Source organism: Idiotropiscis lumnitzeri, chromosome 10 (assembly GCF_059441095.1).
Source record: "Idiotropiscis lumnitzeri isolate Australia: NSW breed Sydney's pygmy pipehorse chromosome 10, RoL_Ilum_1.0, whole genome shotgun sequence".
Classification (NCBI taxonomy): Eukaryota; Metazoa; Chordata; class Actinopteri; order Syngnathiformes; family Syngnathidae; genus Idiotropiscis; species Idiotropiscis lumnitzeri.
Genome location: NC_142400.1, coordinates 11,293,402 through 11,319,173, shown reverse-complemented (window position 1 = coordinate 11,319,173; position 25,772 = coordinate 11,293,402). Strand labels below are relative to the sequence as shown.

At 40.5% G+C, this 25,772-nt stretch overlaps 1 protein-coding gene across 1 annotated transcript in view; it reads left to right on the top strand.

Annotated features, from left to right (window-relative positions):
* aplp1 (amyloid beta precursor like protein 1) overlaps nt 1-25,772 on the top strand; it is a 35,308-nt gene that overhangs the window by 6,072 nt on the left and 3,464 nt on the right. Inside the window, exons 2-16 of the mRNA XM_088306081.1 lie at nt 15,954-16,133; nt 16,966-17,095; nt 19,226-19,338; nt 19,415-19,602; nt 19,679-19,977; nt 20,348-20,475; nt 22,006-22,080; nt 22,156-22,314; nt 22,388-22,516; nt 23,963-24,062; nt 24,141-24,308; nt 24,397-24,417; nt 24,609-24,667; nt 25,411-25,476; nt 25,552-25,695. Coding sequence (XP_088162207.1) covers nt 15,954-16,133; nt 16,966-17,095; nt 19,226-19,338; nt 19,415-19,602; nt 19,679-19,977; nt 20,348-20,475; nt 22,006-22,080; nt 22,156-22,314; nt 22,388-22,516; nt 23,963-24,062; nt 24,141-24,308; nt 24,397-24,417; nt 24,609-24,667; nt 25,411-25,476; nt 25,552-25,695 — 1,959 coding nt within the window. The remainder of the gene's footprint in view (nt 1-15,953; nt 16,134-16,965; nt 17,096-19,225; nt 19,339-19,414; nt 19,603-19,678; nt 19,978-20,347; nt 20,476-22,005; nt 22,081-22,155; nt 22,315-22,387; nt 22,517-23,962; nt 24,063-24,140; nt 24,309-24,396; nt 24,418-24,608; nt 24,668-25,410; nt 25,477-25,551; nt 25,696-25,772) is intronic.

The window sequence follows — 25,772 nt, the reverse complement described above, 5'->3', positions numbered from 1 at the left end:
CAAAGTAGGGCCCTTTGAAAACCTCTGCAGTTCAGTGATAACACTTGTCCTCCGTGTAAGAAAAAAGGAGGTTGGGGTGGGGCCACAGTTAAATAGATCGAGGGCTGACTGGTGAGAGAAGGCTTTTGCTCTGGCACTGTGGAGGATTTGAGAGATGGAGGAGGTGAGAGAGAGAGAGAGAGAGTGCAAGTGGAGGAGAACGTTATGTGGCTTGCAGGGTGGAGTGCATGTAAATGGAGACCAGCCCTATTTCAGATCTAGCAGCTGGAAGAGCAAAGAGATCCATCTTTGTCATGAGCATGTGGCTATGAAATGAGATGAGGAGGGGGAGACGTTGTATAAAAAGAAAAACGTTGCATCCCTTGCTGCATGAAATGTGTAATTGGTGGGTTGGACACTTTTTTTTTCAGTTGTTCAAAAAAAAAAATTAAAAAAGACAAATGTCGCTTTATCATCATATACACATACGCCACAGCGACTGCTTTATAAAGATGGGCCGCAGGAGAGGCTGCATCAATTATTGAGGGCTGTGGAGAGGACTGAGCTCCTGCTCGTCACGCACTCTTTCAGTGGGTTCCTGCTTGTTATGTCCCCTTCTCAGCCATCCTCCTGAACCGCTCCCCCCACACACAGAAGAAAATCCCCTGGTCTGTCTCCTCCCTTCCGGGCTCATCTAATCTCACCTCTCTTCCCTCTTTGCCTCGTCTGCCACATCCCAGAGGCGCTCGTTACCCCTCCCCTACACATGGCCTCGGCCCTGTATCCGACCATACTCGATCCACGCCTGCAATTGAGCAGCAGCTGAATCCCGTCGAGACATTCAGAACCAAAACGAAAAAAAAAAAAAACTGACCCTCAACGTTGATTAGAACTTGACACAGAGAAGAAATCAGAAGAAAACTTCATTCGCCATATTATCATTTTTGTTTTTTTTGTTGTAAATACTTCATGCTAATTTGAAATGCTCTACAATACACAAGCCTGTTTTATTTTTTATTTTTAATTTTAATAACAGTTTTTTAAACTACCCTAGTGGGCCGGGTCAAATGTCATTTTTTTTCTATAAGCCTCGCGCCCCTGAAAAATGGATAGCGAACCACAAATAGCCCCCAGGCCGTACAATACAAAGCAATACAATTTTATTCATATAGCGAATTTCACAACAGCTGAAGCTGTAGTCTACAGTTTGTATTTTTTTCCCAGTATAACTTACAAAGTTGTGTGCACAAATGGAAAAAGATGGGTTTGTTGCGGTGACATGACACAATGAATTAACATCGTGACCCAAATCTCAAATTCTGGTGCTCATCCAAATCGGGATTGTCAGCATTTCAACATGCTTCCGCATCCACTGGTTGCCCACATGAGCCCAATTTGATCAAATACTAGTGAGTCGACTGACTATTGTGGTTGTAAAAAAGGGAACCAAATGGCTTGTTGGGCATGTTCAGTCTTTTCGGAATATAGAAACCAATTAATTGTTAGCAATGCTTTAGAGTGGAAATTTCCCATTTTCAGAAAATTGAAACTCTGGAGACTGAATGTTCCCACAGTAATTGACTCCATGGCCAATGAGACAGAGCTTTCAGCAGTTGACCCGACATGTTTTTCATACACTTTACACAGATGGTGCATTGTGTCCAGGCAGAATTTTCAACTTTTTCTGTTCATAGGCGGTTCTTAACCACTGCGGCTAAGCTACAACGCCTCGGGCAAGCAAGGGAACAAAGATTTATACAGCCCTTCTGCCATTGGAGGGTACTTATACCCCCTGTGGTCCTCAGTTAATCACATGACATACAATACTGGAAAAACAACTATTTACATTCACATAAGAGGCTGTATTTTTGTGCCCCAAAAAAATCCACTTCCGAGCGGAGCTGTGTTAGACCGAGTAGTGGTATTTTTGCAGATGTACGCAAGGGCATATTAAAAAAAAGGTTGAAAGGCTAAATGTTGTGGGAGTGAATGCAGCCTGCTTGATTCGTCCCCAGTCAAAGCGGCTCCTTTCATTCCCTTTTAATGCAGCGTGTAAGAGGCGCATTGATAGCATGGCAGAAGAAGAATGGGTTGGCTCATTGCTCTTAAGATTAATAGGGGGGAAAAAAGAGCAGGCCTCCTACACAACAGAACATTGAATGCACACTTTAACAATATTACAACATTTGAATGTGTGTGTATTAAGGAATAAAAAAAAACAAAAAAAAACATTCGGGCCCTGCACAAACACTCGCAAACCTTCGCCATTCAGTGAGAAAGAAAATGGCGTCAGCTACATTATGAGAGGTTGCACTGTCCACAAAAGCTGTGACAAAACGCCTCCTGGCGGCATTATTCAGTTCAATACAACACTGACAAGGAAACAAGAGATTCCCCACTCGCATAAACAAGTTTTGTGCAACGATTAATTAATCGTTATTTTTCCTCATCGCCGAGCAAAGAAATTAAATGCCTGTCTCTACTTTAATGTACCACCTGTCATTCTGCTATAGGAAATAAAAGAAAACAATCAAATTTTCTCTGCAGAGGTCATGAGGAGAGTGATATTTATCTTGAGATTTAGTGATTCTGCAGCAGCGACTGGCAAAAAAACGTGATTCTTTCCGAGCACCTCAGGTTGCGACCAGGTCACGTTACCTTGACTTCAGTTATTGTCTGTTTGGTAGCCTAAAGCGTTTAGCCTCCAAAGGGTCTGATTTACTGAGTTCCCAAAACGAGAGCGCTTGCATGTTCCCTCTCACAGATTGCGTGTGCTGTTGGTGGGCGTCTCGCCTGTGATCTACTCATTCTGCGGCAATTTTCAACAGGTGCAAAAGTGATTTATTTTTTTTCCACTTCGGTAGGTCTAACCGTTTTCACCATGGCAAATTTAGAGAGTGCGCCAAATGTAAAATCAAGTTCAATGAGATGGAATTGGAAGTGTTAGTGGAAGAGAGAAATGAGACCGGGATATTTCGCCACATTTGTTATGCCCACCTTTTGAATCATACACATAATGCGCTTCCATCGGGGGTTTAGGGGGGAACAAGTTGCACATGTGTGTTCCTCATATTTTATTTATTTATTTATTTATTTTTTTATGAGTCACATAGATCCATTCACCCCATTGCCTTTCAATTTACCCAGGCTTCCTCCTCACCACAATTACCACATTTGACACCTGCCTTTCAAATGCAGTATTTAGAGATGCAAATTCAGCCAATGAAATGCATCTCTGATCAAATAAATTACATTGCTAATTTAATATGCATCTGATTCGACCAATATTGTAGATGTTTTCTTTAGAAACACAGAATTAGGCGGAATTTCCCCCATTTATTTAATTTTATTGATCATATTAGGTGGGCCTCACTGTTCCCAAATTCAGGGAGGGTCCTTGATGATAATAAGATTGTGATATTTTTGATGTTTTATTTTAGCTGTGAGTAACCGCTGTGTGTATCCTTTCAGTGGGGCCTGGCAGAGAATGAGTCATTTTAATGGCATGTAAACAAGCATCAGGCGGGGAGGTGGAACGCAAAACCAACCATTAGGCAGGTGATCATTGACCTGCTGAGGCGAGAAGGTCCAATCAAAAAACATATGCGGACTTCATCATGAAACAAAACAGAGGGAGGGAGGAAGGTCTGTTTACACGCAGCGGAGAGAAAGCGAGCGGGAGAATGAGTGACATGCAGGAAAGTCTGTAGGGAACCAGTTGCTACGGTAACAGGGAAGGTAGCCTGCTCCTGTGGGTGGTGTTACCATGGAAACCAACCTCAGTGGCCAAGTGATGCTGAGAGGGGGAACGTGAAGTAGTGGGCTAAAAATGAGCCGGGTGTTCATGGACAAGTAAGCGGGGGCTAATGTGAAACGTGAGCGTCCGCCGCATCAAGTTGGTCTTGCAGCTCGACCCTTCCCTACCCTGTAAAGAGTAAAAAAAACACGCCGAAATGAATACTGGCTGACAACAATTTTACTGTATGACAAAACAAATATTTCAAAATGGATTATAGTATTAAAGGTTTTTATGACACTCATTTGCATCAAATGAAGATTGTCGCTCTCCAATGAAAAGCATTTACCTCTAAATTATAACGTTGTCGTTGGTTTGCGACAGTATCTTAATAGCGGTGGTGGCACACAACACACTCCATTTACCCCACTTCCTCTTTATGGGCCTTTTACAGAATGCACTGTATACATTTATAAAGCGAAAGCTTCATTTCCATAAAATGCATCTAGCAGACTGACTCCCAGGGGAGTGGCATGATGAGATTGCAATTGAAAGCATGCATAAATATGAGACGGAAGGAGAGTGAGAGATATATGAATGTTTTAACCTACCTCCTCCCCCCTTTGCGGCAGGCTTTCTCCCTCAGCAGGTTATTATACTCTGACACATGTATATACGGCACATAGTGTATGTATAAAAATAAAGTAGGGGTTGTCAGTTTAATAGCTGACCATATGCATGTCTTGGCTTTTAGCGTAAAGGCTTTAAATCCGTATTGAGCCTTTTATTTAATTTCCGTAAACAGCAATTGGTTCAGAGGGCCGTTAAAGGAAATAAGATGACGTATTCCTTTTAATCTACTAACATGTTAAAATGCATTGCATGCTTTGTATCCACACAAACCATGGTCATCACTTCTGCTTTTCTAGCGTTAGTGTGATCGTCGCTGCTTGCAATGAATATACGCCATTAAATTTAAGATTCCTTGTCAAATTATAGTTTCTTTCATTCCTATAATAAACTGCGTTAACTTGCTGAATTTATTTTAGTTGTGCGCTAGTCGTAGTAGCAGTAATAATACAACCATAAATTACGAAGCAAAAAAAAGTATTTTAGGGTGAATGAAAACTCTAAATTGTCCTTAGTTGTGGATGTGAATCATTTTTTTCCAACCTGCATCACTTAATGAAGTTGGATATCATGCCACAGACCTCCATAACGACACGCAATTGCTTCGTGATGCTATCGCTGAGCCAAAATGATATTAAATGAATTTCGTTGGAGCTCATGCGAGTTCATAAATAACGGTAAATCATCGTTGTCCCTTGATAGCCTTTCAATTTGGGCCAGCGGGATTTGGAGCAGTATAGTGATGACGTTACAGCTATATAAGCGGGCAAAATACGTTTATAAGGAATTGCAAGTTGGCCCAACGGATAGATGATGTGAAGTGAGCATTTGGAGATCACCTACTAATCGGATCGTTCGTGCCCACCGCTGTCTTGTTATAGTTTAGCGACCCCATTAAACGTACTTGATCTAGTTGACATCTTGACAACAACACATTTTAGATGACTATAAATGAATAAACTGCTTGAAAAAGCTTGCATGCTTTTGTTAATATAAACACTGATAGGCTCCAGCTCAATCATGATTCTTTTGAGGCCAAGCACTACAGAAATGGATGAATGGAAAATGGGAATAAATTCAAATCAGTATATATGAGGGCTAAATAATCAATCGAATTCAAATCCACACCACAATGCATACAATGCTCCAACTGCAAAGGCTGTAATTTGGAGGGAAAGCATGATTCATTTTGGTCGATGGATTTTTTTATACATATAGTATGTTTTATTCTTTTATTTTGTGTCTATAATGTTTAGTGATTAAGTGCAGTCCTTGTTGCCATACCATGTATGAAAAGTTGAAGTGGTAAAGCCACAGATTTTTTTTTTATCTTTTTTTTTTTTTCATGACTTATGATTTTAGTCTATGCCTAACTTGTTGGGTAAAATTTTAGTAAAATAAACTGCCTTTCATATTAAGGCTTAAAGGGTCATTTGCTTTTATTTTAGTGTAAGACAAACTTGTACCATCAAAACATTCCCATAATGTATAGAAAATTATTATTGTAATACAGATGAATTTATTGCTTGTGTTTATTTAAAATAAATGGTAAAGTGACTTTAAAAAAAATCTCATATTCAATCGGAATTAGATTGTTTATCCAAATATTTCGATCCTGATATATTGACTGCATAGCTGGCGACCAGTTCAGGGTGTACCGAGCCTCTTGTCCAAAGTCAGCTGGGCGAGGCCGTTTCCACTCTAGCCAATCCGCGACCCAAGTGGGTGCTTCAAACACTTAAGATCATGAGACAAAAATAATAAAATCATGACTTGAGAATAGAAATGGAAACATTTGAGTCAATATTCTTTGCATTTCATGGCTGAACGGCAGTTACAGAAGATGCTGGGTCGTTTGCATTGTTTACATTTCAACCTGCCTGCAGAAATTGCAATTGTGAGATCATTATGGGATGTTTGAGCCGACCTGCAGAACTGAAATCTCTGCTAAGCCTTTGATTCTTTCAATCCCCCCGAGGTAGCGCTTCAGCTTGAAATCACATCTGCGGGCTCTCAGCGTTCAGCATTAACATGTTGGCACTCCCATGTTGTCTTGCTTAACCGGGTTGGAGCTTTAGCTGCGTTGGTTATGTAATAGCTCAGAATAAAATCCGTCTCGAAAACCACCGCAAGACAAAATCATTTTTTTGTCTGGCTAGATTGAAGAAATTCATATGCAATTCCCTGTTTTTGTGTTTGGCTTTATGCAATGTTATTATGCAGGGTTTTGCCTCCCACGCTCTCGACAGGAGGCGCTGATAGATTTGTTCAAAAATGTCCGACTGCGTTGTATGTTTTTGTCCTCGAAACATGCTCAGCGGTGTCATGGCTGCATGCGACTTATGAAAAAAAAAAAAATTGTAACGTGGGTGGAACAGGAGGCATCACTTGGATCAGATGATTATTACTCATTGGATAAAAATGGATAGAAAACAGTGGCATTTTGTTTTGTTCTTTTGATTGCTTAGGCGTTCATCTGAATGGATAAGATAATGGATCACAAATTTATGGACTGTTAGCAGGAGATAAGGCTAAAGAGAGGGCATGTGTGAACATGATTTTTTTAATCATGAGTCATGGAAGTGTCAGCTCTGAAAAGTGAAGTCGAAGCCCCCTTGGGCATCAGGCATCATTCATCAGGCAATTCTCTTATCTCGCTCGATCATCAGAATTTCGCATTATATGTCGTGTTTTTTTTTTTTTTGTTTAAATCAATTCGCTCAGATGAAAGAAAAAAAAAAACATTGAAGTTTACTCCTGCTTTATTTGTTATTTGAGGCTTGAAAATATTGTAAGGTCGTCCAAAGATATGACGTCGGACGTTAGTGTAGTTATCGCAATGTTATTATTACAACACGGTATCAACAAAGCGACAACCGTTTTCTCACTCACACGCCCCTCACATCCCGCAATAAAGCCCACAAGTTAGGAAAATGAGTGCAAATACAGACCAGGTACGAAACCCGTTCTGCCTAATATGCGGCAATAAGTGAGAAAAGGCAATTACCGTCAATCATTGCCATCGACATAGTGCCCATTTATACGTTGCAAAGTGAGTTATTGACATGCCGGTAACTTTTGACATGATTTAGCTTTATGTGCTTCCATGCCGTGAATATTTTGCAGAGGTCACCTTGCCTGCATGAGAAAAGTTGTGAGAGAGCTCCTAATAGTCATAATGACCAACCGAGCCAAGCAGTTTGGAGACTCATTTTGTGCTGTTAAATTGTTGAACATTTAAATTGATGTTCAAATTTAATAAATGCGTTTATTAAGGGTTGTGACGTATGTTTTTACCAAAGGAGTATTTTTTTTTTCAAGAGGAGGCACATGTTTTCACATTACCTGGAAAAAATATATATATTTTATTTCTGACTGGCAACTAGTCCAGTCATGTGGGATCGGCTCCAGCACACCCAAATGGATGTGTAGTTATTTTAATGTCCACTTGTGTTAAGTTATAAACAAGTAATAAACAATCAGACAAACTTGGTATTTTTATCCCCCCTACCACACTGCGTCAATTCATCCATAACACATTTTATATTACATTGTGTTTTTTATTTCTCTTGATTTATAATACATGGACTTGAATTAATAACTGATGAAGGGCAGCATGTCGGACAGGACTGGGTGAAGCATGTCCGTTTTACGATCAAGAGGTGGTTAGAGTAAGATGTACTCAAAGAAATTTACTCTGTGCACCCGGGGATCACTTCTCTTCTGTTGGCAGTTTATTCTATTTGCATGCAGCAAAATGCAGCTTTACCATGTTTGCTTTGAACTCATAGTTGTACTGTATTGATTAATAATTTTGAGTTTTAGACATGCATAATTTGTCAAGTTTTCTGTCCGATAGATTGCGACAGTAAAATACTGCAACATTATTATATTGTGAGTTACTCTGTGATTGCCAGCCCTATTTGCAAATAAATCAAATATCAGGAGCCAGTTTTGGCCGCTGTTTGAGAACCCACATGAACTTTAGCGATTATGGGGCCATCTGCTCCCACTGGGCTCAGCTGGAGACTGGACTGTTGTAATCTGCCCTGATGAGGCTGGATTTAGAGAAGACTATCATGGCAGTACATATTTTGCCACTAAATGCGAAAAGGCTTGGCATTGTATTAATCAAATAATGTACAGTGGAAACTCCAAATCTCCAGAAACTAAGCTAAAAGAAGTAATCAGTGTTTGCTTGTTTTTTTTTTTGTTTTTTATTTGTGATGCCACCACATCAGCAAAGAATAAAAATGGACTTTATGCACAGCAACACATTAAGCATTTCTGGTGGAATGGGTGGCATAAAAGTGTCCGCTGTCAATATGTTACAAGATATTTGAGCGCCAACTCACTGAATAATCTGTCGTCAAATGTGTGATCACCTGGGGTTATGTAATAGGTATAGTCAAGCCAACACATTTGTTACCATGGCGACTGGAAGTTAGCATGCTAGTGCTGCTTTTATTAGACAAAATAAAGCTGCCTTGCCTAAAGCTGCCTGTGTGCATCGTCAATTGTAATTTACACAGTATATACGAATAGTAGCATAGCAATAAATTGGCATCGTCAAATGGGATGAGCCCCTGCTCACAGTTGTTGGATGCATATAAATGTTACTTCAAACATGCTTATCCATTTAAGGAATGTATATTACCGTTATTAATAGCTTTAAATTATTTGGAATGAGATCTGGCGGTTGGGACGTATCGAGTTCTGCTGTTTCGATTTTTGTGCAGTTTTTGATAAATTGTCGTGGGAGTGTGCAATGGCATAATAGGGGGAACACAATGCGTAATGTTCCGTTCACTCTCCTCTGAATAGAAAATGAATGTATTCAATTAGTCTTCAGTCAGAGATGGATAATAATGAGTTTCAATATGCAGAGCTCCTTCCTCCTTTGTCCCCTCCTGCTCAATGAGAAGCCCTCAGACTAATGTTACCCCTCTCTGGTAAATGCATACCGCACCAGGAAGACGTCTGATGGAGTCTATGAATAATTAACTAACATGATCACAGTGATGAAAGCTCACAAATCTCTCGGGTCATTTAGCACTGTCCGAGGGAGCAGGAGGTGGGAGTGTCGAGGTGGAAGCCGCAGCATGTCTCGTATTGTCCCAAAGCTGTAACGATGGAGCGATATTAAATATAGACTGCATGGATGGAACTCGGCCACAATGGGAGGCGACAAGAGGAAAAGAGAATGGAAAGAAAAAGTGAAGACGGCATGTTGAGATCAGGAAGCTGTCTGTGACAGAACCTTTGCGCATGTGTGCATGTTTCAGACCAGCGCAGCTTAATCGTCCATCTGATTCTATTCTATGTGAATACGGTCTCCGCACGCTATTGGCAATTCTTGGCAGTTATCAGTCACAACATCATGTCTCCCTCTGTAGAATAGGACTCAGTGGAGAGATTTAGTCAGCACCAGTCATTAGCCATTGTCCATCAATCCATGTTCTACACCGCTTCTCTTGTTGGAGGTCGCAGGAGCTGGAGCCTATCCCAGCCTGGATAGTGAATCACAGGGCACATATGAACACTGTCACACCGTCACTGCGTGGGAACTGAACACTCGCTGCATGCACGCAAATCAGGCAACAGCATCAGTGTCATTGCAGCAGCCAGTAGTCATTGTGAAATTGTGAACATGTCAATTTGCTTAAATATAAACGTTAGAAATTAAGACGGACCGTGATGGTTGGATTGAGGATTTTAACCGATATAGTGAGTCAATCTCAGCTGACGTCAGGCAAGAGCCGGCGTACACTGGTTGTCAGCCAATTGCGGTCACTCAAAATGTGCGATCTACTGCCTATGATATAACATGCGCAACCAACTCCGTCATCCACAAGGGGAAATCTTGCAGTTTACCTGCATTTGCGCATCTATTTCTATGTCTAAAATGTCTAGGACAAAGTCCTCTGCAACCGCCCTGATTTGAATGCAAATGAGGGATGACCTTACAATTAATCTGACAACAGTGCAAAATGGCGCAAACGCCGCTACGGTGTCCCCCAGTCGGTCGGGCCATGAGTCTTATCTTGTGGCGCACTGCGGCATTTCCGCCCTGGAGACAGAAAGTAACGTAAAAACGCCTTGGAGAAATCAGCATTCGAGTTCGGAGAGCTTTGTGAGTGGCAACGCAAGATGGCCGTCAGTGACTTCAGTTCTCGCTACAACGAGGAGGCAGCATTACACGTCCAGGTTATTTTTAGAAGTCCACATTCGGTGAAGCCTAGTTGTTGTAAAAAATTATTGAATATCAAGTGCTGTAATTCTGCTTTTTACTCTGATAGAAAGCAACATCAATAGTTTAATTTTGTAAGGAACATCTTTGGGCATGACTATTGATGTATATTTTGAGATGATAAATTTAATTTGTTCGTATGCCCAAAAAATGGGATTTGTTTACTGTATATTATTAGTGGAGGGATTGGTACATTGCTACGACTGTTTGTACAATAATTTTGTGTTTTTCCATTCTTTTGGTTTATTCCCAATATATTATGTGTATTTTTTTGTTTTTATTATCATAAAAATAGCTTTAAAGGCATTTAAAAAGTGCTATAAAAATATGCCTAGAAATTATCAAAATGGATGGATAGATTTTACTTGTTGCGGGAGTGGTCTATAACGTAAGACCCACGATGGATGTGGCGATTACAGTTTATATTCCTTGAGGCACAGCATAAAATTTTTTTTTAGCAGAAATGGATCGAATGATATGTTTCCTATTTTCTGTATCTCTGTAAAACTAAAGTATTTGTAACATTTAGCAAGACAACAGCGCGGTAGTTTTATGGTAGTGAAGCGGATTGTAATAGGTGACAAATGGTGGGTGGGCTTTTCCGCTTCGCCTCTCCTGCCCCGGCTTGCCTGCCAGGGCCGAGCGATTGCATCATTAAAGAGGATGAAGTCATGCTGCAACAGAAGGGTGGAACAGGTGCTGCAAATTTAATTTGAGCAGCGAGGGATGATGCCTGAGGAAAAAAAATAAATCCACTGCTCCGGCCTGAACTCAAACTTGTCTCCGTGTCTATTGCATTTCAGTTGAAACAATCTGTTGTATGATTATATTGTTCTTCTAACCCATGCTTAAGTGCAGCTCTAATTAAACATAATCATAGCTACACATCCGTGGTACGTCTGCGGTTTAGTGTCTTATTGTCCCTATGGGAACATTTTGTTTGTTCGAAATGCTTCCTGCCACGGAGACTGAGAGGCGCACACACGCGATTGTGTAGCACTGTGTCAGTAGAAATGAAAAACCATGGGAGCAAACAAAGGCAAAGAACATACAGCACAGCGGAGCGAGGCAGAAAGTCAATGCACGTCTCCTCTTTTCTATCAGCAGGCTCTTATTAATGATGCAGCACTCTTGTGTCAGCCCGCTGGCACAATTCGCTCTCATCAGCACCACGAGATGATATGTGGGACTCAACTGGCTTAACCAACGCAAGGTAAAGCCGCAGTCTGGTTTTCCTCACTGTGTCTGGACGCAGATGCACACACGGTGCTTAAAAACTACTACTGCACTATGTGGGACATTTAGGGTACAAGCGAAAGAGAGCCATATGCAACTTCCAGTTGAAAACTAGGTGGATAAAACAGTCCTGCTATTCATGTTGGGCTATTAGCTCATTCACTGCCAGCCGAGTAAAAAAAAAAAAATGGATCTTTGACGTCTTTAGCCGTCAATGGTAGTGAATGAGTTAATAAATGTTAGGTCCATAAATTGCTCATTAAGAAAAGAGAACATGGTGTGGAAATGATGCAAAATGGAGACGCGAACTGATTGCAACCAGCAGAGGAGCTGTTGATTCAAGTTTCTAGTTTGCGCCATGAAAAAAACAACATGATTATAGTTGGCACTTCAGTGTAATATCAACTTTCACCACTAGTTGACAGACATCACCTAATTGCATCAATTCACGAAAAAGAATATGGTGATACTGTCAGGCATTGTTGATTTTGGGCCATTTTAGAGTTGCTCAATTCTATTCGGGTTTCCTTCAACACTTTTACTGCTAACCACAATAATTAATGTGACATTTACTGTAATTTAAACACACATTCAGTCAATTATGACTAGCATAAACACACTTAAACGATAGTGATTAATGACGTTACGACAGAAGAACTAGCATAAAATGCCGCATTGCACCCTGGGAACCAAATAGCAACCGAAAAGTACAAAAGTCCACAAATTACACCAGTTGTTTTTCTTCACAAGAACCGTTGACAGTTCGTTTGAAGTGCTTTAAGTTGCGCAACCATGGTCTTGATTACTGCTGCTATTTATTTCTTTAAAAACTGCATACTGTGCTCTTTTGAAAGGCATTCACATAAGCCTAGTATTTGTTTGTACCGTATATACGACTAACTCGAAAAACAAAGTTGCAGCATAAATGGATGGATGCCGACATCACCGAATGAAACACCTACAAAACATACACACTGAATTGCTGCAGGGCTTTCTGTCTGAGTGATGCTTCTGTTGCTTGCCGACTGCACGGCTCTTGCGTACCAGAATGTGGAGATGCGTGTGATTTCACAGCGAACTGGGTCACAAACCAGCAGGAGACTTTTGACATGGATGGTTGTGCTGCTTTGGGACAAGCTGGGTGAAAATAAATAAATAGGAGCTTTTTAAAAGCAGTCTTTGCTTAACTGGGTTCATCATGAGAGGGAAATCTAATCTGATCCTTGATCAGGCTGACGTGCAGCCTTGCTGTCATGGAGGTCGGGAGCCTTGTGCTCCTTATGGACTCCTATTGATTGGGAGGGGCGCGGTGATTCAGTTGCAGTCATTCTGCATTGATTTTCTGCAAGTGCACAAGTGGAGAGCAGGCAAAATGAGCGCGCTCGGACCGGGGGGAGCGGCCGAGGTTATCTTCTCAAATATCCGGAAGTACTTTTTCTTCGTGGCGCTGACCTTCCCCGCGTCAAAGAGAGATCCTGGCTCAGACGTCAGCTCAGCAGCTTCACAGGACAGCAACCTCAGCAAATGCATTCCTTAAGCAACTAAGCCCTGAAGCCATACAACATAGTCAATAAAAGTCAAACAAGCACTTATTTCACTTTCTAATTTGGCTTTGCAGCCCTCTGAAGCCTGATGTGATGAGCAGCTACTTGCAAGAGAGCCAGCGTGAGAGAAGTATCCTGCCAAGATGAAGATAGAAGCAAGGGCCAAGTTCCAAGAAGCTTTTTTTATTGGCAGTAGAGCTCAGTTGTTTTAAAAGGCAAGATTGTTGGAAAGCCCATATGACAAACAAAGCAAGAGTATCCACGGCGGGAGAAACTGAGTGGCATTTTGCCTCATACAGCAAAATATGAAAGTCAAATGAACTAAAACATATGAAAGTCAAATGAAAATTTTGGTTGGTCTAAGTAATTCTGTGACCATGCATGTAAATCAATTCACTTGTGCATCAGTTGTCATGTTTGAAATGAAGTGAAATGCCATTAATCCATAAAATCCCACTTTTGGGGGTTTCTTTTTTAATAGCACAGCTGCAGTATTCCGTGTGTTGACTTGTCCCACTTTAAAAGGTGTGGCCTATTCAGTGAGTGTTTTCATTTTTTATTGATATGTTTGACTTTTTGTCCAATTTAATAGCCTCAAATGTGCGGCGACTTGTTATTTATTTTTTATACTTCACTTGAGTAGTGGAAAGAAAAACACTTGCAGTTTGTATTTGAGTTTACAACACAGAGCAAAACATAATTCATAACAATGTAACGACACTCACATTTAGAATTTCATGAACAGCGTTTCAACCTTTAAAATGCCAAATTAGTCAAGCTGTATTGTAAATGTAGACCAGTCACTTTTGGAAGTCGAGTATGGGATTTTGCCAGTTATACATGAGAGGCCTCGCTCTAGGTTGGAGAGGATGACGTAAAATCACACGTCTTTGATCGTTTTTTTTTTTTTTTTTGATCGAAATTGTGTCATGCTCTTTTTTTTTTTTTTGTCCAACAAGCTACATTTTGGTTCATGGAAATGAGAATGGAATTGGATTTGACATATTGAAGATGTGAGAAAATTCAGTGCAACCTCTTAGGTTGGGTACATATGGAATTTCTAACATTTTGATTTGTTAAATGTGAGAGGCCCCGCATATGATGAAGAAAAAAAGGATAATTGCTTCTGATTATCTAGTAGAGTCCTAATAGAGCCTTTGTTGCTTTCAATGAAAAAAAAAACATTTTATTTGCAGCTAAAACAAATTTAAATTGTTAATGAAAACAAGTTCAAAATACAAATGATTGACATTTATGGCAAGTTTTAGTTAGCACAACAACGCAAGCAAGTTCTTTGATTCAAAACAATTTGCTGAGTTGATTTTACCTAAGTTGGGGAGCCACGTAAGGGACAATTAGTTTTGTAAATTCCTATTTCTTTTTTTCATCAATATTTGTTGCCTTGAAATTTTGAGTTCACTCAACAATTTCCTTTTCTTGTATTAATCCAAAGGGAAAAAAAAGATTAAATCCGGGTTATATGTATACTCCGCTAAGAGTTGACCACAGCATGTACTGAGACACCTGTAAACTTCCTATTTGTTCATATTTAATGTATTTCCCGCATAGGAAGTACAGTAATGTAAAATGATCACTATGAATTTTAATTAGGACTTCAAACAGTTGAGCTGCAGCCGGCCCAAGCAGCGCTTCTCTTTGATCAGGCATCACTCTCATTTTTTTTTTTTTCTCTTCTCACTTTCTTCCTCCGGGCAACTCTCTTCTAATTGGCTCAGCGGTGCTACCAGTCTCTCTGTCATCTCTCTATCTCTCAAGTCTGTCTGCAGACATGAAAAGATTGCTGCTATACAAAAGATGATGGGTTTTTAGAAAAATGACTTAATGTTCTGCATTAATAAAATCTCTTCATTATGCTTCATGTGGCCTCCATGAGGCTACGCTAATGTGCATGGTGCCACATTCTTGATTTTGCTGATTCCAGGCCCCTCTTCCGTGTGTGTGCTGTGTTGTTAATGTAGAGAAGTGGCTCATCGGTCATTGAGCTAGATTTAACACCTGACTCCCAACCCGAGCGGCTGTTTGTTCCTCGGTGCGAGGTCCCCAGGGTCCTCCACGGGTTGAGGCAACATATTCCACGATCAATAATAACATCCAAGAAGGCTGTTGTCCGGGGGGGGGGGGGGGGGGGTAAGCGTGCTCTCATAGAAAGCAATATTTTATACTATGTACTGTATGTTTATGAGATCGTATATATTTATTTACATCCTGCCCGCCTCCACCCTCCCGGCAAATGTGGCAATAAACTGGTCTACTTATTGGCTCTTACTTGTCATTGACTTGAGATTTTTTTTTTTTTTAAACAGCAAGCTATCAATAGATCTTCCTTGACTTTGAGTTCTGTCGATATCCTTTTAAAGCTCAATTCCCCAGCGCATTCGTTCAACTTTTCTGTTTTGATATCTTACCCTTGGTCAGTGCCTCAGTGCCGGGTTTATTGCGAGAGTGCATCTACCAATTATCCGTGAGGCCCGCTTGCCCCTGGATCGGCCTCACCATTATCTGTCACTGGGTTTGTATCGACTCATCCTCATCTCTTTTGTCTCCCTCTCTTCCCCAGGCCCTCTCCATGAGCGAGGTAAACGGGCCCGGCCCCCAGGTGGCAGAACCGCAGATTGCAATGTTCTGCGGCCGTCAGCTGCTTCACATGAACCCGCAGACGGGTCAGTGGGAGCCGGACCCTCAAGGCCGCAAAGACTGCTTCAAAGATCCCGGTGAAATTCTCTCCTACTGTCAGGAGGTAGGCTGGACGAAGGATGTGACACAAACTTTTTGGATCATACTTTTTTTTGTCAAATGGTTAATGGTCAATAAAATATATGGATACTTAAAAAACATGTTCTTTCAGGTACAATCTATTAGCTCAATATACTGTATTGAAAATATACATTAAAGAGAAGCTTCTGGAATGTACAATATTATATTTTAATATAATATTCTACACAATGAATTAATTAACAATGACAATATAGTAATCAAAATGCACACATTCGACATATTATACAATGCAATATTCAAGTTTTAGAATCATCCCTTTACCACTCATTATCCTCTGTTTCTGATTTCTTGTACTCATTATGCGACAATGACACATATTTAACACCCCTTTCTTTGGGAAAACACTGTTTATATTTTAGAGGAAAGAGCAACCAAGCGCCATCTGGCGGCCACATCAAGAATCAGCGTTATTAGATGGCTCATAACATTTGTTGACGTCTTCTGAATAAATATCAGGGTGCACCTCTTTTTTTAAAGTCGCACTTTTTTCCATCTATACAAAACAATGAGGTGATAACTTTGAAAGATTCATTCAAGAACAGTTTACAACATGGTAATAATGTCATGATTAATGAAGCTTTAGACCGAGTCCTTGCATGGCGTTACAAAAGTGCATGAGTCTTTCCCTCATATAATCTTCTTCCCATACCCCCTTGAACATTATTTGACCCTTCTCCTTGAACCTGACCTCTGACCTGATGTGCCCTGTCCACTCCTCTTGTCTTCCTTCCCTCTGCTATGCCCATGCATCTCTCTTCCGTCTCTTCCATCTCTGCATGGACCCGCACGACCAGATGTACCCAGCGCTTTCCATCTCCCACGTAGAGGAGGCAAAAAGTCCCGTGAACATCCCTTACTGGTGTAAGAAAGGCTGGAGCCACTGCCAGGCGCGCCCCTTCATAGTGGTGCCCTATCGCTGCCTAGGTAAGAACCAAACTGATATCAATCATCCAAATGCGAAACTTGCGATGTAACAACAGCGTTGACTTAATTTCATCGGGAAGGCGAGGAAGTCATGGGAAAAATTTTTCGATCATTTAACTTACAGTACATCCTGTTCTATTTTTGTTGCGCATGACAGAGAAAATAATTCAGTGAATATTGGAACATAAAAAAAGAAATGGCCATGAGATTTCAGTACTGTACAAAACACACCAGTTCATTAGCCTAATGCTTATTTTCTTTCTTCAGTTGTGCTTGTCAGTTTCATGCCATTTTGACAGCAAGAAACTTCAAGACAGAAAACATTGTGATAAAATTCTTCATTGACCAATCATAGGGCAGCAGTGAGCCAACAAAAAAAACTCTATTTGAGTAAAAGGCCAAGTTTTGAGGAAACATGCCAAATATTGAGTCACTAATTGTGCAGTGTCTCACTCGCCTGACAGTCGTGTCAGCAGCGTGGGATGTTCCCACTCAGAGATGGCGTGAATGTTCCTTTGTCTATAATGGATCGATGTACTCTGCAGCAAATTAGGCATGCAAAAAAAAAAATAAGCACGACTTACATTTGCGGTGGAGTGTGATCAACACACACGGAAGTAAAAAAGACAAATGAGCTAAAGCTGGGGATTAAGAAACACTGAGGAATGGAGGGATGAAATATGACATTGATCGATGAATTGTTGCGGTAACGGCCCTAGGGAGGTGAAGACTTTTTTTTATCTATAGTCTACTCTCACTTATGATCATGAACTTTGTGTAGTGGGTGAAAGGATAAAAAGGATGTTCTGCTTAAGCATAGTACACACATACCACATCTGTCGACTCAACTTTTTTCTAGAAGACTTTAACAACAGCCTCGCCTGTAAAATACTGTATACAAACACACGAGAGAATAATTAAAATAAAAATAATGAATGATGACATTTGCTACAGGCTGAGTTTTAATGTAAACAAACAATTGTAGTTAGAAAATAGACAGTAGTTTGTCCGTTGGCAACTAACTAAATAACGTATTGAAGGATTGGTTCGATTCTCCTGTCCAATTTTAGACCTCTCTGTCTCTTCACTTTACTTCATTTTCATTCCTCGTCTCTCTTTGTATCTCCTCCGAGATGCATTTGTCACTAAATGGACGTCAGCCAGCTCCACGGTAGGAGTGAAACTCCTCGCAGTTGTAGCATCGGAGACAGACGTCGACAGTCATATAGCAGCCCCCTCAATAAAAAAAACAACGGCCAAATTGTTGGAGTAATACTACGCAAAAAGTATGTCAAGTGTAAATTAAGGGATAAAATAACAGCTGTATGCAAACATGCTACCTATAAAGTCTGACACAACAAGCAGTGCCAAAGAATATCACGACCAGAAGCACTGAAACTGAGCCAAAATGGTTTAGCGTGATGCACAATGAGGAGTTAATGACAAGAAAGGGTGGAAAAGTACAAATTAAGGAGAAAATTGGCAGAGCTGTTGGAACAGGCTGCCAACTCACAGGCACTTCGTTCATGACTCATGCACAATCATGCAACCCATCTTTGATTATACACACACACACACACTCACAGGGCGAAATCTGTAACAACAAAATGCTGATAACATCCAATTTAAGGATTTATTTTATTTTTTTATACTACCCAATGAATGGCATTTTTGAATAGGGTGTATTGTTTCTGACACACCCCTGGGTTATGATACATATGCATTTTTCATTATGGTTAGTTTTTATTTAATTCTTTTAATAGAGTTAGGTTCATTTGGTTTTCAGAACAGGCTTATTTGTTTTTTGTTTTTTTTTTCCATTTTATTTTGTTTTAGTTTCTCTTTGTTTTAGTATTCGTTTTAGTTTTTCATTTCATACTGTATACAGAGTATTTGTCAAGCGCAAGATTTAAATAAAAAGTCACGGAGGTAAACTACAATTTCAAACAACTGTTTAATCTGACTTCCCTTGTACATACGTACAGCAATACCAAAATAAAAACATTTAAATAAAGCACGATAGCTCATGTATTACGGACAAATGCATAATAGATGAAGACAAACATAAAGGACATTTTCACCATAATAATTCTCACTCTGAGATCTTTGTGTTTTTCCGTATTGGTACAGAAGGTGAGTATGTGAGCGAGGCCCTGCTGGTTCCAGACCGATGCCGTTTCCTCCACCAGGAGAAGATGGATGCCTGCGAGAGTTACGTGTTCTGGCACAACATTGCAAAGGAGGTACGAAACATGACAGTATATCGAAATGCGTAATATGTGTTGCTAAAGCGTTGAAGATGACGTGAATGTCCTTCAGGCGTGCACTGTCGACAATCTGGAGCTTCACAGCTATGGGATGCTTTTGCCCTGCGGAGAAAATTTCCGCGGGGTGGAATATGTATGCTGCCCAGGTCGAAGCAGCACCAGCAGTAAGTCAGAACTGGAAGAAAGAGAACTCCTCACGGGCCACCAGACCACGCAGAATCGCGGAATACTCAATTCTGCGTAAGACACCGCTGAAGGATTCACCGTGACCACTTGGCATGTATAAATGTATGATCGATATATTTTATTTCAACAGCGCCAAAGTGATAGAACCCACCCCGAGTCCCTCCCTGGACACCGACATTTACGAGACGGACATGGAGGACGATGATGATGAGGTGGTGGAGGAAGACGAGGATGAGGAAGAGGATGAGGTGGACGAGGATCCGGTGGAAGAGGAGGATGAGGAGGAGCCCATAGCAGTGAGAAACCCAGAGAAGTACGAATACCCCATCGACTCGGGTCCCTACCAGACGTCTGACTATCTGGACTCGTCCTACTACGACAAAAGCTACAAAGCCACAACCGCACCACCGGTGGCGAAAGGAGACAGCGGTACTTACACTCATCCCCTCTTGATAAGCACAACTAGTACTCATGTTAATATTTGTGGGATGTTACAGAGCTTCACTTTTTCTACATTTTTGTTATGTTTTCACACGCTTTGAATCCTTCACCTGGATCATGGCTGTGAATAATATGGGGTTTCTTAATCATTTATTTTTTTCAAATCTTGGAAAAGAAATACCTCCCATATTATCAGTATGTGGTCGTTTGTTTCTAATTCTGAGGGGGAAATATATTTCACTTTGGAATTAGGCAGTAAAATAAAATGTGAAGCATTGTGAATAATTTCCTGATTTTCAACTTTGAAGCCAGGCCAAGTAAAAGCAATTGCCTCCGTTTCCTACCACTTCCATTGCAGTGACAACCACTCGACCCACAGACGGCGTGGATGTTTATTTTGAGAAGCCAGTGGACGACACGGAGCATGCCAACTTCCTGCGTGCCAAAACAGACCTGGAGGAACGGCGAATGAAGAGCATCAATGAGGTGAATTTCACATGGTGGAGAGAACCAATATACAAATGTGCACAAACTGAGCATCCTAAGGTTTCACTACACTTTTCATAAAATGTTGAGATATGATCATATTATTCATTTGACCACATTTGCATTGATACACAGCACGCAAAACACAGATTAAAAGTATCTGTATTCCATATCGGATGACAGCTTGAGGAACTACAACGCTTCTTTTTTTAAATGGGTTTCGACTTCATGATCGGATATCATATACTCTATCGTAATCTTTTGTTTTATGGTGTCTAATGTATTAGTATGTTTAATTTATTACAATGTCATTTTCTGATTTGTACTTCATGTAGCATCAATAGTTGTCTTCGAGTTCACTAAGTTGAGTTTAGAAAATGGATGAAAATACTGAAATCTTTTAGAGCAGTGTAAAAGTGAGAGATCAGGTGTGCTTTGGGAAATTAGCCAATTTCCGCTAATTGGTTAGAAAATGGTTTCATTAATACGTAATAAGTAATCCACTGTTGTTCAGCTAGTATCAATGCCAGGGATGTGGAGTGACAATGACATTTTCTTCCACAAGATGGCATGAATGTAAATAATTTAGATGCAGCCACTTTTTTTTTTTAATTTAAATTACATTTTCGTATGAGGATAAATGGTTCGCATAAAGGATGGACGGATGTTAGTCGTCATGGTAGGGTTTGCATAGTGAAGTGAGGAGACAATAGTGGAGTGCACTGAGACCTGTATTTCCTAAAACAAAATATGCTTCCAAAGATACTTGGGGAAAAAAAATTCTAGAATAAATCAACAAGGTTCTAAAAATAAATAAACAAATAACAACACAGAGAAACACCAGGAAACAAAACATACATGCGTCAGCAACAAAAGCCGCAAACACAATGATGCGACTAAGGACAGGCAGGAAGCAGGGAACTAAATATAAACAAACTGACGAGATCAGAAGAAGCACCTGGACCAGACATAAGTGGCTGAGAGAGCTGATTGGTAGACAAAGTGGACTGGGCTCATCAAAACAGCTGGACACAAAAACTTAAGACAGAAAAAAAGGCATCAAGACAAAAATAAACACAACTCAAAACAGAAATACAGGTGCACTCAATAAAGACTGCAAATATGTCCAAAATATTCTTTCTTCAAATGTCTCCAATAATATTGGTCATTTTGTAAACATAAAAAACAATCATGAAGTTCACTGTTTCATGTTGATCATACACGTATGGAATTGCCATTGGAAATATTCAACTGGGTTATATCAGGGTGGAGAAAATCACTCTTAACATATTACAAAATAATCCCACGGGATAATCTTCCAGAGACATCGTAGTGGTAAATCAAGCTCGGCGGTTTGCATGTACCCTGCTTTACATAGTTGAGAGCCTAAAGAAAGAAACAAAAATGTACTTTCACAAAAATACATTTTGTCAGGCTCTGAATCATTTTGGGCTTTTTCCGCCAATATCGTAAGCCCATGTATAGTTTCAACATTCCTGTTTTGTGACATGAAATCTTTCCATTTGTTAGATCATGAAGGAGTGGGCTGAGGCAGACAACGAGTCAAAGAATCTGCCAAAGTCAGAGCAGCAAGCCCTGAATGAGGTGAGTATGTCAGGTGATATAATGGCAGATAGTGATTACGTGGCCTCCATTGTAATTCCGTCATCATGTCTGCAGCATTTCCAGTCGGTGTTGCAGACGCTGGAGGAGCAAGTGGCGGGCGAAAGGCAGAGGCTGGTGGAGACGCATCTGGCCAGAGTGGAGTCCATCCTCAACAACAACCGCCGCCTGGCCTTGGAGAACTACCTAACCGCAGTCCAGTCTGACGAGCCACAGGTAATACTTAGAGGGCATAGAAATTGCGTCGTCGTAAAATGGCCGCGATGAAGCATTTCTGTCATCCTTGTAGCCAGAGCGCGTGCTGCAGGCTCTGAAGCGATACATGGCAGCCGAACAGAAGGACCGCAGACACACATTGAGGCACTACCAGCATATTGTGGCCGTCGACCCGCAGAAGGCTGAGCAGATGAAATTCCAGGTGCCTGACGCTTTGAAATTTACTGCTGACTACGACAAATTCTGTACGGGCTTTTAGTGTCGCTTCGATTAAAAAAAAAAAAAAAGATAAGGGATCTATTCATCTTCTTGAAGCTGCGATCAAAGGGAGATTTTGCTGACTACAGAACCAACATTATTCTTTATTTCTATACTGGAAACTTCAATGTTGAGCACAATCCCGTCTGTGATGTTCTAATGACACTGGTCAAAAATCTCCAACAAGTGGACTATTTTTTTCAGAAATGCAAGTAGACTTTTCAGGATTATTTTATTTTTTTGCGTGAATCTGTCCTCCTATTTTCTGTGGCGCAGTTTTTTAATAATAATAATATTCTAAAATTAATATGTGTAATACTAATATATCTATGAATTAAAGGGGAAGTAAACCCAAAACATTTTTTTTACTATAAAGTCGAATCATCTGATTAATATTGTCTTTGCCAAATATGAGTTACGCAGCAAAATCCACCCATTTTTAGCCGTCTCAAGTGGCAGCCATTTTGTCACTTCTGTCAACTGAAGATGACATCACAGTTGCTCAGATAACGACCAATCATTGCTCACCTGTTTTCTTAGTCATTATTGGTCGTTATCTGGGCCCTAAGTAGCTGTCATCTTCAGTCGACAGAAGTGACAAAATGGCCGCCCCCAAGATGTCTAAAAACGCAATATTAATCAGAATGCCGTTTTTAGACTCGTGAAGGTGCATAGAAATTTTATTGCAAGAATTTTGGAGGGTTGACTTCCCCTTTAAAAGTTAGGTTCAGCAACAGGTGGATTTTTTTTTCTGAAATGTCATAGCTACATAATAACGTATGGTAACATTTATATCGCACAAGCTTTTCGGAGTCAAAATTTAAATGAAAAAATGAAAATATCTCAAAAACCTGATGTGTGAGATAAAAAGTAAAGACTTGAAAAATATGAAGCCATTTCTGGTTAAAATTAGCTGTTAAGGAGTACAATAAATTATTTGTTGGAATAATTTTACCACGGAGCTGTGAGGCACGTGTGCTAAGCACTATATCAAATGTTGCAGAAAAACTTAATTGAGTTAAACCTAATTAAGACCAAGCACTGGTTTAAAACACGTAACAAATACAGTACACCATAAAAGGTAAACAGGAAGGTCTACTCTGACCTGGATGTTTCACACGATGCATTTTCAAGTATTTTTCCTGATTATTTGTGATTGAATGGTGACAAGTCTATGTTGTACCCCGCCTTCTGCTCAAAGTCAGCTTTTATAGGTTTGAGCTCATCGGTAAATTGAATGAAGACAAACTGTATGGAACAAGGATGAATGAATGGGTTTGGTTGAACTCCAAATTTTAACGTTTAAGTGCGCACGGTCATCTGAGTTCATTTCAGGCCAGATCCATTGCGACTTGCTGTTAAGACTTGCAAATCCCATTTTTTTTTTCAGGTGTACACGCATCTGCATGTGATCGAGGAGAGGATGAATCAGAGTCTGGCCCTGCTCTACAAGGATCCAATCTTGGCCGAGGAGCTGCATGATGATATCCGTACGACGGAATATTTTTTTGGGGAGGAGGTGGCATTAAAAATGCCGTTCACTAAAGTTGTATATGTGTTTGCTGTAGAAGAGCTAGTGCGGGCAGAGCGGGGCGACATCAGCGAGCTCATGACCACGTCCTTCTCTGAGACGCACACCACTGAGGAGCTTCTGCCAGCTGAGAGCGAGGAAGAGAAGGATGACGAGGAAGAAGAAGAGAGAGAATTCCAGAACAGGCCTTATCCTCCCCGTGTTGGTACGAACGATGTCTGCATCATGCTACGTCTATTGCACTAGGCGGTTTTGTTTTTTTCTAACTTTGGCTTTCGTCCTTGTCGCTACAGACCTGCAATCGAATAAGAAAGGTGAGCAAGGATTCACTCGATCTACTTCCTCTTTATCCATCTGTTATACAGACGTGTTCCAAGAGAAACATGGACCTTGTAATCTATCTTAAAGATTTTTTTCTCAGTCAAGCAGTTATAATAGAAATAACAGATCTGTTTGTGAATGAGGTGTTCTTGAACCCAAAGTAATGAATATTTTGCGTTTGCAGGAGACGAATATGATTATGCCACATCTGAGAGGGCTCCTACTTATGAATATGAGGAAAAGGTAGACTTCTTTCTTATGTCAACTCATATTTGAAGGAGACATATTTTGTATTTTCTTTTCGTAAGTGCTCCTGTCTCATAGCACATCACTCGAGGAAGTTAGGGGAAGCAAGCCTACATTTTTTTTTTTTTAGAGCGATGGGCTCAAATCAATTATGATATTTTAGAGTGACAGATGTCCATGTAGATGATTGGCGCTCGCAAGGTACATTTATATAGAACTGCAAGATTCCCACTTGCGGATGGTGTAAAATTGCCACTACAAATTCACACACACACACCAGTTGTGCTTTTAAAAATATATGAAAGCTACTAATAATGCATTCAAATGAATTGATTTGTACAATGATTCAGCGGGTTTGATGCACGCTGATTTCATATTTATGAATTATTTACGTTGACGTCATCCACCATACATACTAGCAACACATGTGCCTGTGCCTGGATCAAATCCACCAAAATTCTTTTTCACCACCTGCACTACAACTTCTCATCTACTTTCTGTCACCAAATGGTCAGGTGCACACCGACATGTAATCGAAAACGCCCTCGGTCTACCGAATTCCCGAATACTATAATATTGCCCTGACACGAAAATGTTTTTACTCTGACTGCACAGGTACAAAATTAGGGCCCTTACTTTCACAATTACTGTGTTCAAGCAATTGAAAAGTCATTACTCATTATATGTCATATTAAAAACTATTTTTCCAAAATGTTTCGGCACATTCTGTTCCCTCATAGATCAACACCTCCGTGGAGCTCAAGCAGGTTGTCTACAAACCGGATGAGATTGAGAGAGATGAACTGGTAAGAGTGACGTGGCCCAATAATCAATGTTCAAGAAACAAACATGGTCATCACTTGGCATCTTTCTTTCCAAAGCAACCCGATGCCTTGGAGACATTTAACCGTGGGGCAATGGTGGGCTTGCTGGTGGTGGCTGTGGCCATCGCCATGGTGATGGTTATCAGTCTGTTGCTGGTGCGCAGGAAGCCCTACGGCACCATCAGCCACGGCATCGTGGAGGTAAGACAAAAGGAGAGCCACATCAAGCAACTAGAATAACACGTGGCCTAGTTTGAACGACTGACAGCAGGGAGAGA